Source organism: Anneissia japonica, unplaced genomic scaffold, assembly GCF_011630105.1.
Source record: "Anneissia japonica isolate Jap-2015-1 unplaced genomic scaffold, ASM1163010v1 scaffold407_len587689_cov185, whole genome shotgun sequence".
NCBI lineage: Eukaryota > Metazoa > Echinodermata > Crinoidea > Comatulida > Comatulidae > Anneissia > Anneissia japonica.
In genome coordinates, this window is record NW_022686478.1 from 452,306 (window position 1) to 464,516 (window position 12,211).

The 12,211-nt window shown below is 34.3% G+C and overlaps 1 protein-coding gene across 1 annotated transcript in view; it reads left to right on the forward strand.

Moving 5' to 3' along the window:
• The window catches only part of LOC117117155 (diacylglycerol kinase epsilon-like), a 33,239-nt gene that overhangs the window by 5,060 nt on the left and 15,968 nt on the right, over nucleotides 1-12,211 (forward strand). Inside the window, exons 3-6 of the mRNA XM_033261369.1 lie at nucleotides 5,565-6,394; nucleotides 6,942-7,085; nucleotides 7,736-7,878; nucleotides 12,027-12,081. Coding sequence (XP_033117260.1) covers nucleotides 5,567-6,394; nucleotides 6,942-7,085; nucleotides 7,736-7,878; nucleotides 12,027-12,081 — 1,170 coding nt within the window. The 5' untranslated portion in view covers nucleotides 5,565-5,566. The remainder of the gene's footprint in view (nucleotides 1-5,564; nucleotides 6,395-6,941; nucleotides 7,086-7,735; nucleotides 7,879-12,026; nucleotides 12,082-12,211) is intronic.

Below are 12,211 nucleotides of genomic sequence, written 5' to 3' on the forward strand. Positions count from 1 at the left end.
AAATTTAGTCAAAAACAGCAAAATTTAGTCAAAAAAAAAAAAAAAAAAAAGAAAAGCGAAAAACATCAATAAGAAGCAACATAAGGTATTCATAGTTCATCTTGTGTGTTTTATTTCTAAACAGTTGTATTGAATGATAGCATAGCTACACGGATATAGGTTTTATTCATGTTATGAATTCGAAAGTAGAAATTTTAAGCATTTTTCGTGTGGGTATTTTCAAAAAATTTGAAATTTACGGTCGTGATTGTGCGCGTGTATTACTCTGCGCGATACGCTTGAAATAAGCGTAAAGTACGCCTGGGGTATGCACTACAAAAAGGAACAAAAATTATCAAATCCCTATCCGTATCATAAAAAACTTTATTTGAGGAAAATTAAGCCACTAGTTACGGTTTTATAAACATTTGAAGTTTCTGAGCACGAGAATAGCAAGTTGCATGTTATTTCTGTCACTTTTTGCCATGGCCCATATATTTGGGGATCTGCTTCTCCAGCGGATCACCTCTTGTTATTGTCAGAGATCTTTTTTTTTTATTCTACATTTTTCCCCATTTCTATTTTGTACGATATCTCAAAATCGCCACAAGCTACATACATTTCAGCTTCAACGAACATTTGGCTTGGCCTGGAATAGTCACAATAAGGTTTTCAATGTGCTCAGTCATGCGGGACGTCATCTACGCGCAATTTTGCGTTTTTAAATTATCAATCATATCTTTCTAACCAGTTCTCATTTCTAAATCATATTCAGTGTGCATAAACTTCAGGTCAAGGTTGAATATCACGTACCAAAATATTTCGCGCATGCATGCTTCAAAATGCATTTTCAGCATTTAAAAATTGTTCAATCCACCCTGCGCACCCTTTCCTGAGGGTCAAAGTGCGGCGGATCACCTAACTCGTCCTCAGTGATGAGTTCAAATCTATTTCTGTTCAACTTTTGTAAATGCTAAAATATAGTGTACATTTTGATTGTAAATTTTTACTGCAAATTACATTGGTCATGTAGCCTTAATACACAACGACCCGTAAATTTATAAATTTTTCAGATGACCTTTGACCCACAATTCTGAAATTTAAATTTAGAAAAAAAAAAAATTATTAAATAACAAAAAGAAGTAAATAAAAAAGTAATTCATAAAAAAAAAGTCTTATTGTGGTTGCATTCTCAGAGTAATTGCATCGTCCGACAAAATGTTGGCGCAATTTGACAGGCTTTAATGGTGTATAAAATTTCGCAAACTATAATATAATAAAAACTATACAGTACATAAATATAGATATATGAAAAAATTTATTACCAGAATTAATCTGGAAGTAAAACTATCGCCCACCGGACACCATCCCGGTATTTCTGAGTCTAGGTTTCGGGGCTGGAAATAATAATTATGTACTAAATTAAGTTACACAAATGAAAAATAAAAATATTACCAGTGGTAATCTAGAAGTAAAACTATCCCAAGCCGGACTTCAAATGACAAATTTCATTGGCTGTTACGCATGACGTAATCCTCTTGCAACAAAAACTAGCATAGTCTCACAATTCTCTCTAAATCATCATATGTTTAATATCCACTTCAATCCTTAATATTTAACTATTTTTTTAGATAATTATTTGCTAAAAGTATATTTTAATACTTTAAGTATCATTTAGTTTTGAACTCATAATTTTATATACATGAAAAATATTACCATTTATATGCAGCACTTTCGTTAAGGTTGTTATGGTTTACCTCGCGACAAGGTGTACAAGACAGCCGATCAACAGCTGATCGTCAGTTTTGCGATGCTTAGATATATAAACTAATCTTCGTTATTAAAAAATTGAACCTTATTAATCGCAATTCTCTGGAAAAAACAACAAATTTTAATGAAATTTTTAAAAGCTGATAACTTTGATAAAAGTTGACTGATTTCAGAAAGAATCAAAATGGTATACTACTTCGACCCCTGACTGACCTGATGAAAACTTCTCAACCAATCAAAAAGCATTTTATATGAATATTTTCTTAAGGCCTTTGTTGACAAAAACACGCTTGGCTGAACTGCGTTAATAACACTAATTAAAGTGCGTGATGTCACACATCGTGTGGTGCCTACCCTTTACTCCTTCAGTGTTTACATTGGCCTGGCGGCGCACTACGCGGCAGAATGATATATTGTTCGGCCGTTAATAACTAATGGAATATGTATAAATAGGAATCTTCTCAAACAAAATTAAGTCATGATCTAAAATTTAAAAAAAAAAGGAAAAAGGGAAAACACTGACAGTTATAAAAATAATAAATTATGTGATAAAATATGTCAATAAACAAAATGATAAATTTTATTTATTAAAACAGAATAATAAATAAAAATAACAATAAAAATGTAATAGGCATATTTGATGAAAAAGTCAAAATGTTAGACTATAGAAAAGAAAAAGATTTCAAGAACTCCAATGTCAGTACTTCACTCTTTTGACAGATCTATTCGTTTAGGCGGTTTATCCGTTCTGCCTGATTTGGTTACATACACATTATGTTAATTACGTGTTGTGTGTGATTATTAATTAATTACTGTCTTTCTGTCTCTTTTGTGCATTCTCACAACTCCCTTCTATTAATTGTCTGCATTTTCGATCATTGGTTCTGTGAATTTGAATAATTCTCCAGTTTTGCGGACATGGCGTCTGTTTCTGCGGTATGTTCCTGATGTAGTTTTCACAATGTGGGAATGTGGGTGGTTTGTGGTACTTTTTACTATTGCTGGTTTCCATTTGTTAGAGCAATAGTCTTTGGTTCTGACGCTTTCACCAACTTCCAATTCTTTCAGCGGTCGTGCATGCTGGTTATATTGAGTGTGCCATGTTTCAGATCGCTTAATATTTGCCTTTTTTCACTGTGGTATCACATGATGGCAAGTTCGTAATTTCTGTGCGAAGAGAAGTTTGGCTGGCGAGGGGTTTTTCTCCTTCAATAGGAGTTGTGCATAGAGACAGTATTTAATTGCTGAATCGTTGGCTTTTATAAGCCTTCTCTAGGGTTTTCTTTACAACACCTCGTTCTGCTTTCCCATTGCAGTGTGGGAAATGAGGACTGCTTTTGTGTTTGAAGTCGTATTCCTGTACGAATTTGCCAAATTCACCCAAGTTATATTGTCTTGCGCTATCACTTATTAATGCTCTTGTTTTTCCAGACTCCGAAAAATTATATTGAGTTTGCTCACAATTGCCATTGAGGTTGTCGATGTTAACTTCCGGACAATATCAAATGAACTATAATAAAATTGAATCCAGTATGAAAAGATAATCGTTTCCTTTCCAGTGAAAAAGAAAAAAAAAAGGCAAGGATTTTCTCTGGACATTTGTTGCGATATTACAGCCAACCTTTTGTTATAATTCTTGAAAGGGTCTGCAATTGCTCGTCATTTGAGTTTGCTTCTCTAATTTTCTCTATTCTGGAAGTGGGAGCATTTACTATTTCATCAGTAGTGCAGAATTTTTTTGAGTTTTTTACCTTTACATGGTAATCTTGATAGTCCATCTGCTACTGGGATGTCTTTGGTACATATTTAACGGTATAATTGTATGGTTGTATCCTGAGTAGCATTCTACTAAAATATAATCATCTAAATACCAAACTGTATCAAGATGAAGCTATAATAGAATTTAATTTTAAAATATTTTTAAAATAAGGAATTCTCAAATGCCAACTTCCCGGTATTTAAAAAACTAATTTCAAGAGTGCAATAAAACATATTATGACCAGGTCTGATGATTTACTTGAGGTACCCAAACCAAGTACTGAATATAAGACAAGAAGTTTTCCTGTCAGGTAGCCATTGTCTGAAATAACCTAAACCTCAATATGAGAATGGCCCCAAATTTTCATATTTTATAAAAACTATTACAAATAATTGAAAGGTTCTTGCATAAGATAATATATGTATTCTCTTTCTTTTTAGTTCCTATGCATGTAATGCAATAGGAACTATTGTAATCACTCTTGTTTTTCCTGTGTGCGTGTGTGTGTAGACATTTATGCAAATGCGTCAAACAAAGAAAAGTTTTCCAACATTTTGTTTTACCTCGCGATGCGAAGTTTGTGCAGTGTTCAGTCAGGGCTTGCGCTTACCGATCGACAAGTCGGCATGAGGCATTTTGAAGGCCTAAAATTAAAAAAAAAAGTTTTAATACTTGCTGAAATACATCGTTTTTTTTTCATTTAGATCTCCATTTTTCGCTACCTCCGGTCCAATCAACATTTTTTTCTGTTGTATGAGTAGTCATATGAAGGTACTATATCCCTGACAGTTGGCTATGCAGCAGTGTACACTTTGAATGCAAACTGAAGACAAGTGAAGATATAAATGCAGCCGACTGTCGGGTACATAACGACTATCTAGCTTAGGCTTTCCACAAAAACATGAGGCCTAGGCTAGGCCTAGTTCAGTACAGTAGTTACTGTGATGCGAGGGTGGTAGATCGTTTAATCAATGATATTGTGTTATCATCTAATACATTTAAATAATAGGTGTAAAATTTAAGAATTCACCGCGTGGGTCGCTTTCTTTGTTATGCGGTAGTATATGTAGCAGAGTGACGGCAGCAAAGTGGGAATTCGGCAAACTGGGTTTCGACCAACTGGGAGGATACCGAAAATAAGATTAGTCATGTATCTTGCATAGCAACGTTGGCGCCTGCAAGGCTCTGGTTTACTTCTTTATGTTTTGTTTTTGATTATTTAGGTCTTGATTTTGTAGTTGTGTTATGTGGAATTTCAGCTTCTTTGTCATCACCATGAGTACATGTGATGTTTTGCACTCCATACACTGTTATTTTGTTGCTACCATATGCTGTCAGCTGTACATTATATTTCTAATAGGTCTGTTGGTTTACATCATCAGGAATGATGATGACATAATTAATGTCGAAATATTGAATCACGACACGATGGCGTGCATTTCGATACTTGGAGTATGCATTATACTATCTTATCTGAGATTAATCAGTGGCCCTTTCGGCTGTTGGTTTACTGTCCTTAATTTTCTTTTGACATAATTCTTTGTACATTCTCGGGCATGAAATTGGCTTCTGCTCCACTGTCTGTTATATCCCTCCCTACCTGTTTCCCCTCCATTGGAGCAAATAGTGGACTTTGACTTAGTGGACTTTGAAATATCAGCTGAGCCATACATTTGAATTTTATTAGCGCTTCTGACAGAATAGTAGATGTTCACTCAATCGTTGGCACCTTTATCCCCAGACTTGCTGTACTTTTTTGCTGTCAACGTCCATTGTCCAACAGACAAACTTTTCGCTTGCTTGGTCTAGCGCGGCTCACACCTGCAGCTATTGAGTAAACTAACTAGTTAGCCTAGACCTAGGCTAGAGTAGTAAGTAGGCCTATAGTAGACCTTAGGTAGTATTTATGACCATAGTATTATTAGAGCAAAAAACTAATGAGTAAATAAAAGCTCTCTGGGAGCTTCTAAAAACAGCCCATTAAGTATTTCATTGGATAATTATTAGAAAATTATTATTATTATTGGGAAACCTGAATTTTTATTTTATTTTTCAGTAATGAATAATAGTGCACTGCCCAGGTCAGCAGGATTGGATGTATCTCATTATCCAACTTCTACTCAAAAATCAAAGATGACAAATTTTTTGCAGTGGCGTGGAGATGCTTTTCAGATTATTATCATTGCTGCCATATTCCTCATCCTAATCTACCTGTGGTCTAAATTTTCAAAACGTTATCGGTTTGTCTTACGAAAGAAAATAGACTTGCCAGTGTTTGACGTCACTAGAGGTCACCGGTGGGTAATGTTAGAAGCATTTACGCGAACAACATATTGTACAGTGTGCGAAAGCAGCATCATGCATGGTGGGTATTGCGATTCGTGCGGGATTTGTGCAGATGACACGTGTGTACAGGTTGCAAATCGAGTCTTTCCATGTAAATTGCATCCATGCTTACCAAACAGGAGTAAACAGTACGGGATTCAACACAGAGGAAACAATGCAATGTTTAAGCATCAGTGGGTGCGTGGAAATTTACCAATTAGCAGTTATTGCGAAGTATGTAAGAAACTTTGTGGAAATGAACCACGACTCTGTGGTCTTCGTTGCACTTGGTGTCAGCGAACGACACATGATGAATGCGAAAAGATTAAGTATGAAAGTTGCGATTTTGGAAAATATTGTAACATAGTAATACCTCCGAATTGTTTACATTTGGATTTAGTCGGGTGGAGAGGAAGACGACATTGGAGCGCTAGCGAGATTGTTAACCCACCTTTATATCGGGAGTGGAGCCCCTTGGTTGTGTTAGCCAACAGAAAAAGTGGAAATCAAGAGGGTGAACTTATCTTACGAACATTCAGGTCTCTTCTCAATCCAGTACAGGTATGAGTTATTTTTTTCATTATTGTTCATCATTATTATTATGAAAATTTTACAATAGTAGGTACCTAACTTTAACTGGCTATTATTTTGACTTATATTTTGACTTCCATGTCAAGTAGAATCTTTATCAGTTATAAATGACAACAAAGAAACATGAAACATTACATAATATACTGATATATTTGTATTGAATTGAGGGTTTATCAAAATAAAATTTTAGGATTTTATTGGCAGGTTTCCAAGATTATAGAATTCACTTCCGGAATGCCTGGTTTATTAATGAGCTTTCTTAACAATAATAACTGATTTGATTTTGCATGATACAGTACCTATAGCCAGATGTTTTCAGGGAGACGAATGATAGAATGTTAGTGAACACTGCAGAGATCATGAATTTGGGGGAGATGGGCTAGTTTCTGGGAGGTTTTTGCTTGCTTGTGTGAGTGTGGGAGGCTGTTGTAACTTCAGGTAACTGGGTGTCTTATAACACTGGGAGTGTTATATACAGTTCATTTTTTATTATTCTTTTTCCATCGTCTTCCTCAAGGTGATTGATTTAAGTGAACTTCCACCAGAGAGGGCGCTTCAGATTTGTCATTTGTTGCCTGAGAGAACATTTCGTATTCTTGTGTGCGGTGGAGATGGCACCGTAGGCTGGGTTCTCAATGCTATTGATAAATTACAAATACAGGTAATAAGGCGATGAGGGGTATTGCTGAACCCCGCAAACCTCCAAACAATCACCGCAAACCCCATCCAAACCCTGTGATAATGATTGAATCACATAGTATAGGACTCACTTGGTATCACAGTAAAAAAAAAATATAATGTTCCAACCTACTTTTTGGGTAAAAATGCCATTTTTTGTATAAAAACATTGCTAAACCCCGCAAACCTCCAAAACACAGTGCAAACCCCATCCAAACCTTGTGATAGTGATTGAATCATGTAGTATACCTCAAAAATAGGTTGTGACGAACATAAAATTATGATTTTTTTTTTTATTGAGATACCAAGTGAGTCCTATACTACATGATTCAATCACTTTAAATCGCGACAATAAAAAGTCGTGAAATATTTAAAATTGTAAAATTGCAAAAATAAGGCCACGGAAACAAAGGGCTTTATAGTATAATGTACGTATCCATTTTACACCAAAAAAAATAATGCCTCCCTTGAATAAATGCCTCTCAGGGAGTACAGTATATTGTTGAGAAGTCAACAATATACTCCCTGGGGCGTTTATTTGAATAAATATGGTAATGTCTTTCATTAAGTTTATGAGGTGTTTTTAAGGTTTTTGCAAAGAAAATAAATTATATTTATTGATTTGTTTTATAGACAAGACCAAAGGTGTCCATCTTACCCCTTGGCACTGGGAACGATCTGGCCCGTGTGCTTGGTTGGGGGAAGGGTTATGATGGGGAGAACATTGTACAGTGGCTTAATGACATAGAGAAGGCAACAGTATCGTATCTGGACAGGTAAGGTCAATTAAATGGTATTCAATGGGCAGTTAGTATGCAAAACCATATATGGGCTATTCTACGAAAAATGAGACCAATATTCATTTTACTGTTCTTTTACTTGAGAAAACGTAATACGAATATCTATTTATTATGGTGCACCATCGTAAACTCTACTCAGACATACATAGTTTACTATAATATTATTGTATTATAATCATTAAAATGAGCCCAAACGACCGGAAAAGTCCATATTTGCAATTTCCCAATCACTAACCTAATATTTGATAATGGTAATTTGTTTTAAAATAACAATTAATTTACTTTGGTATTCATATTATCTTGAAGGGATGCCTGAACACATCATAATAACACATTATTTTGTAAGAGGTATTATATTAATGAAGTTTGAAATCAAGTATGCTTTCCACAAAACGTGTGTTTTACGTTATCCGCATTATTGGTGGATACATCAATAATATAAAACATCATATCTGAATTATTTATGAGTATTATTTTGCATAACATAGTGATTTGAAAAAAACTGCAAAAATTGTAGTGACCTCGTTAAGCATGTATATTACGTTATCCATATTCCTCAGTAACTAATAATCACACCAACTATTTGATATCAGACCAAATTATATGCCCTAACTTCATTATGGACTAAATATATGGAATTAACATCGGATTTTTCGCGCTAGACAGTAAAATAAAGCAAAATGTGATTTATGTTATTGTGAATTACGTGATCGGGCAGATTACTAGTGACTTTCTGACCCATTTTCCCACACTCCAGTGGCTTTCATCACTACCGAGAGTACATCGATGTTGGTAAAATCATGGCATATGACAGTGCAGATAATGATTACAATATCATGTTCATGGAACCGGCTGGCACTGAATTATGGATACCGGCAGAAAGCATTTTTCTAAGTGCAGACGAACCCACATGGACTAGAATGTCCACTCGCACTTTCAAACTTTCAAAGAAAGATGCAGTTGCATTGGAAAGTGCTAGTTTCGTTGAATGCATTAATCTGACCGGGAAAAGGAATAACGTAAATCATGTATATTACTTTGTCTGTCAACAACGCATTAATGCGTTTTACTCTTATTTAGTGGCGTATCTGGGGTGGGGGGGCCTGCGGGTCCCCACCAGGAGCCCCCCCCCTAAAAAAAATCACAGTCAAGTAGTTAAAATTACCATATTTTGCTAATTAGCACCCCTCAACTGATCATCGAGCCCCTGCCCACTTCAACTTCGCATCGGCTCCCCCCATTTCAAGACTTCTAGATATACCACTGCTCTTATTACCTTAAATGGTTTATTAGGACCAGGGTTTACTTTATTAAACTAAATATTAATTGTATGAGTACTTTGGATACACATTTGTATTGAAAGGAGAAAATATCGTAATTCACATTTGTATTACATTATCCACCTTCTTAGCAAGAAGGTGTATTTGTTAGTACATCTAGGCATATGCTGCGTTATCAATCGATATTGAATGCATTACAGTATGACATATTCCACAGTAAAGTTAAATGTTAAGTAACAATGGATTGTCTGTTTGCATCTGATTTATGTTTAACTAGTATACAACCAATTTAATTTTTAAGAGTAATTAATTGATAATGTTTGAATTACCTTGCAAATCTCAGGAAGAGAATACAGTTTATTATGTTAATAGTTGATGGTGAAAATACATACCAAGTATGTTTGGACGGTAACATGACTTTTCCAGTGTTCTTTCGTAATTTGACTATTTTATCACATGGTCTAATGTGTATTACATTATCCGTACTTATATATTGTAAATTGATAATGATGCAATCATGTGTTTTCCATAAACGGCCGTCTCATAATGTATTTACAGGAAACATTACAGAGAATGTCAACAAAATGAAACAAATTTAATATATTTCAATATGTGATTTTGAAACATATCATGTTCATAAGTGTCAATTAATTTGTTTACACTTACTATATAATGGTTAATATAATTGCTAACATAAACTGGGTTTCTTATAACAACATTGGAAATGCTTCTAAACTAAGTGTGAAAATGCATAGCGATTTTGTTTGTTTTATTTTATGTAATCACGCAAGTTTACCTTATTTTAAAATAATTGTATTAACAAAGAGTTACGATCACGTAATACACATCAACCTTTGTGTACAAAAATGTACCATAACATTTAAATTGATTTATAAAAAAAACCCATACATGTGGTGTTCACAATTTCTGGTGATCTGTTATTTTTGATATGTCAGTGTAGAAACAATTCATTTTATTATTTTTCCAAATTGAACTGGTCTCATTTTATGTAGAATAGCCCAAATGACTCCATATTTAGTAAGGGCTACCATCCAGCAGATCTGCTAATTTGTTGCAGGAGCAAGCCTAAGAGTAGGTAGGTGTAGGCCTACAAACAATTCTCATTGTAGAAAGCCCATGAACACCAAAACTTCGACAACATTTGATCTATTATTGAAAAGAACAACAAAAAATAGTAAAAAACCAGTTACGCTAAACCAGTTTTATTTTTTTACTTGGCATTTTAAAAAGAATTTAAGTCACTGAAAAAATCTTTATCAAAACTCTGCCCCTATATTTTGGGGCGGCGGAGCAGGGCAAACAACAATCCTTTTTTATTGCTACCAAAGAGGAGCGACTGTCAAGGCTTCCTTGAAAGGAATCATATCTCAAAAGGGTGTTTAACTAGTATACAACCAATTTAATTTTTAAGAGTAATTAATTGATAATGTTTGAATTACCTTGCAAATCTCAGGAAGAGAATACGGTTTATTATGTTAATAGTTGATGGTCAAAAATACATACCAAGTATGTTTGGACGGTAACATGACTTTTCCAGTGTTCTTTCGTAATTTGACTATTTTATCACATGGTCTAATGTGTATTACGTTATCCGTACTTATATATTGTAAATTGATAATGATGCAATCACATGTTTTCCATAAACGGCCGTCTCATAATGTATTTACAGGAAACATTACAGAGAATATCAACAAAATGAAACAAATTTAATATATTTCAAGACAACTAAATATGTGATGTCAATTAATTTGTTTACACTTACAGTACTATATAATGGTTAATATAATTGCTAACATAAACTGGGTTTCTAATGATAACATAGGAAATGCTTCTAAACTAAGTGTGAAAATGCATAGTGATTTTGTTTGTTTTTATTTTATGTAATCACGCAAGTTTACCTTATTTAAAATAATTGTATTAACAAAGAGTTACGATCACGTAATACACATCAGCCATTGTGTACAAAAATGTACCATAACATTTAAATTGATTTACAAAAAAAACCCATACATGTGGTGTTCACAATTTCTGGTGATCTGTTATTTTTGATATGTCAGCATGTCAGCGTAGAAACAATTCATTTTATTATTTTTCAAAATTGAACTGGTCTCATTTTATGTAGAATAGCCCAAATGACTCCATATTTAGTAAGGGCTACCATCCAGCAGATCTGCTAATTTGTTGCAGGAGCAAGCCTAAGAGTAGGTAGGTGTAGGCCTACAAACAATTCTCATTGTAGAAAGCCCATGAACACCAAAACTTCGACAACATTTGATCTATTATTGAAAAGAACAACAAAAAATAGTAAAAAACCAGTTACGCTAAACCAGTTTTATTTTTTTACTTGGCATTTTATAAAGAATTTAAGTCACTGAAAAAATCTTTATCAAAACTCTGCCCCTATATTTTGGGGCGGCGGAGCAGGGCAAACAACAATCCTTTTTTATTGCTACCAAAGAGGAGCGACTGTCAAGGCTTCCTTGAAAGGAATCATATCTCAAAAGGGACTACCACAAACTAGAGGTTGTCCTTCAAAAGAATGTAAAAGGCATTCGTATCAAACGCATGCTGCATCAATAAAACGCATACATTCAAATTCTAATAGGGCACCCTTACTATATCTCATGGTAGTACTTCACATTTCATTTCATTGCATTCTTACAAAATCAGGATAGTCGGAGGACCTCTTGCAAATATATACTCTTGCTAATAGTATACTCAGTTTATGAAGTCAATCACGATACTCCAAATATTTCAGTTGGTAGTCTTAGCATTAACCATCAATTCTTATCTAATATGTTTTTGCTTTCTTATCATTGCTAGATGGACTACGACAATACGCTACCAACCAAAGTTCAAGATAAGACGTCCAAATAAGGTATGCGGAGATCAGATAATTGGCATCACTTCTGTTTTGTATTGTAGAGTTTGCTAAAATTATTTCATTCCCATAATATCCTATTTAATGAATACATTTTACATTGTACTGAATGTTGGGCAGATTTTTT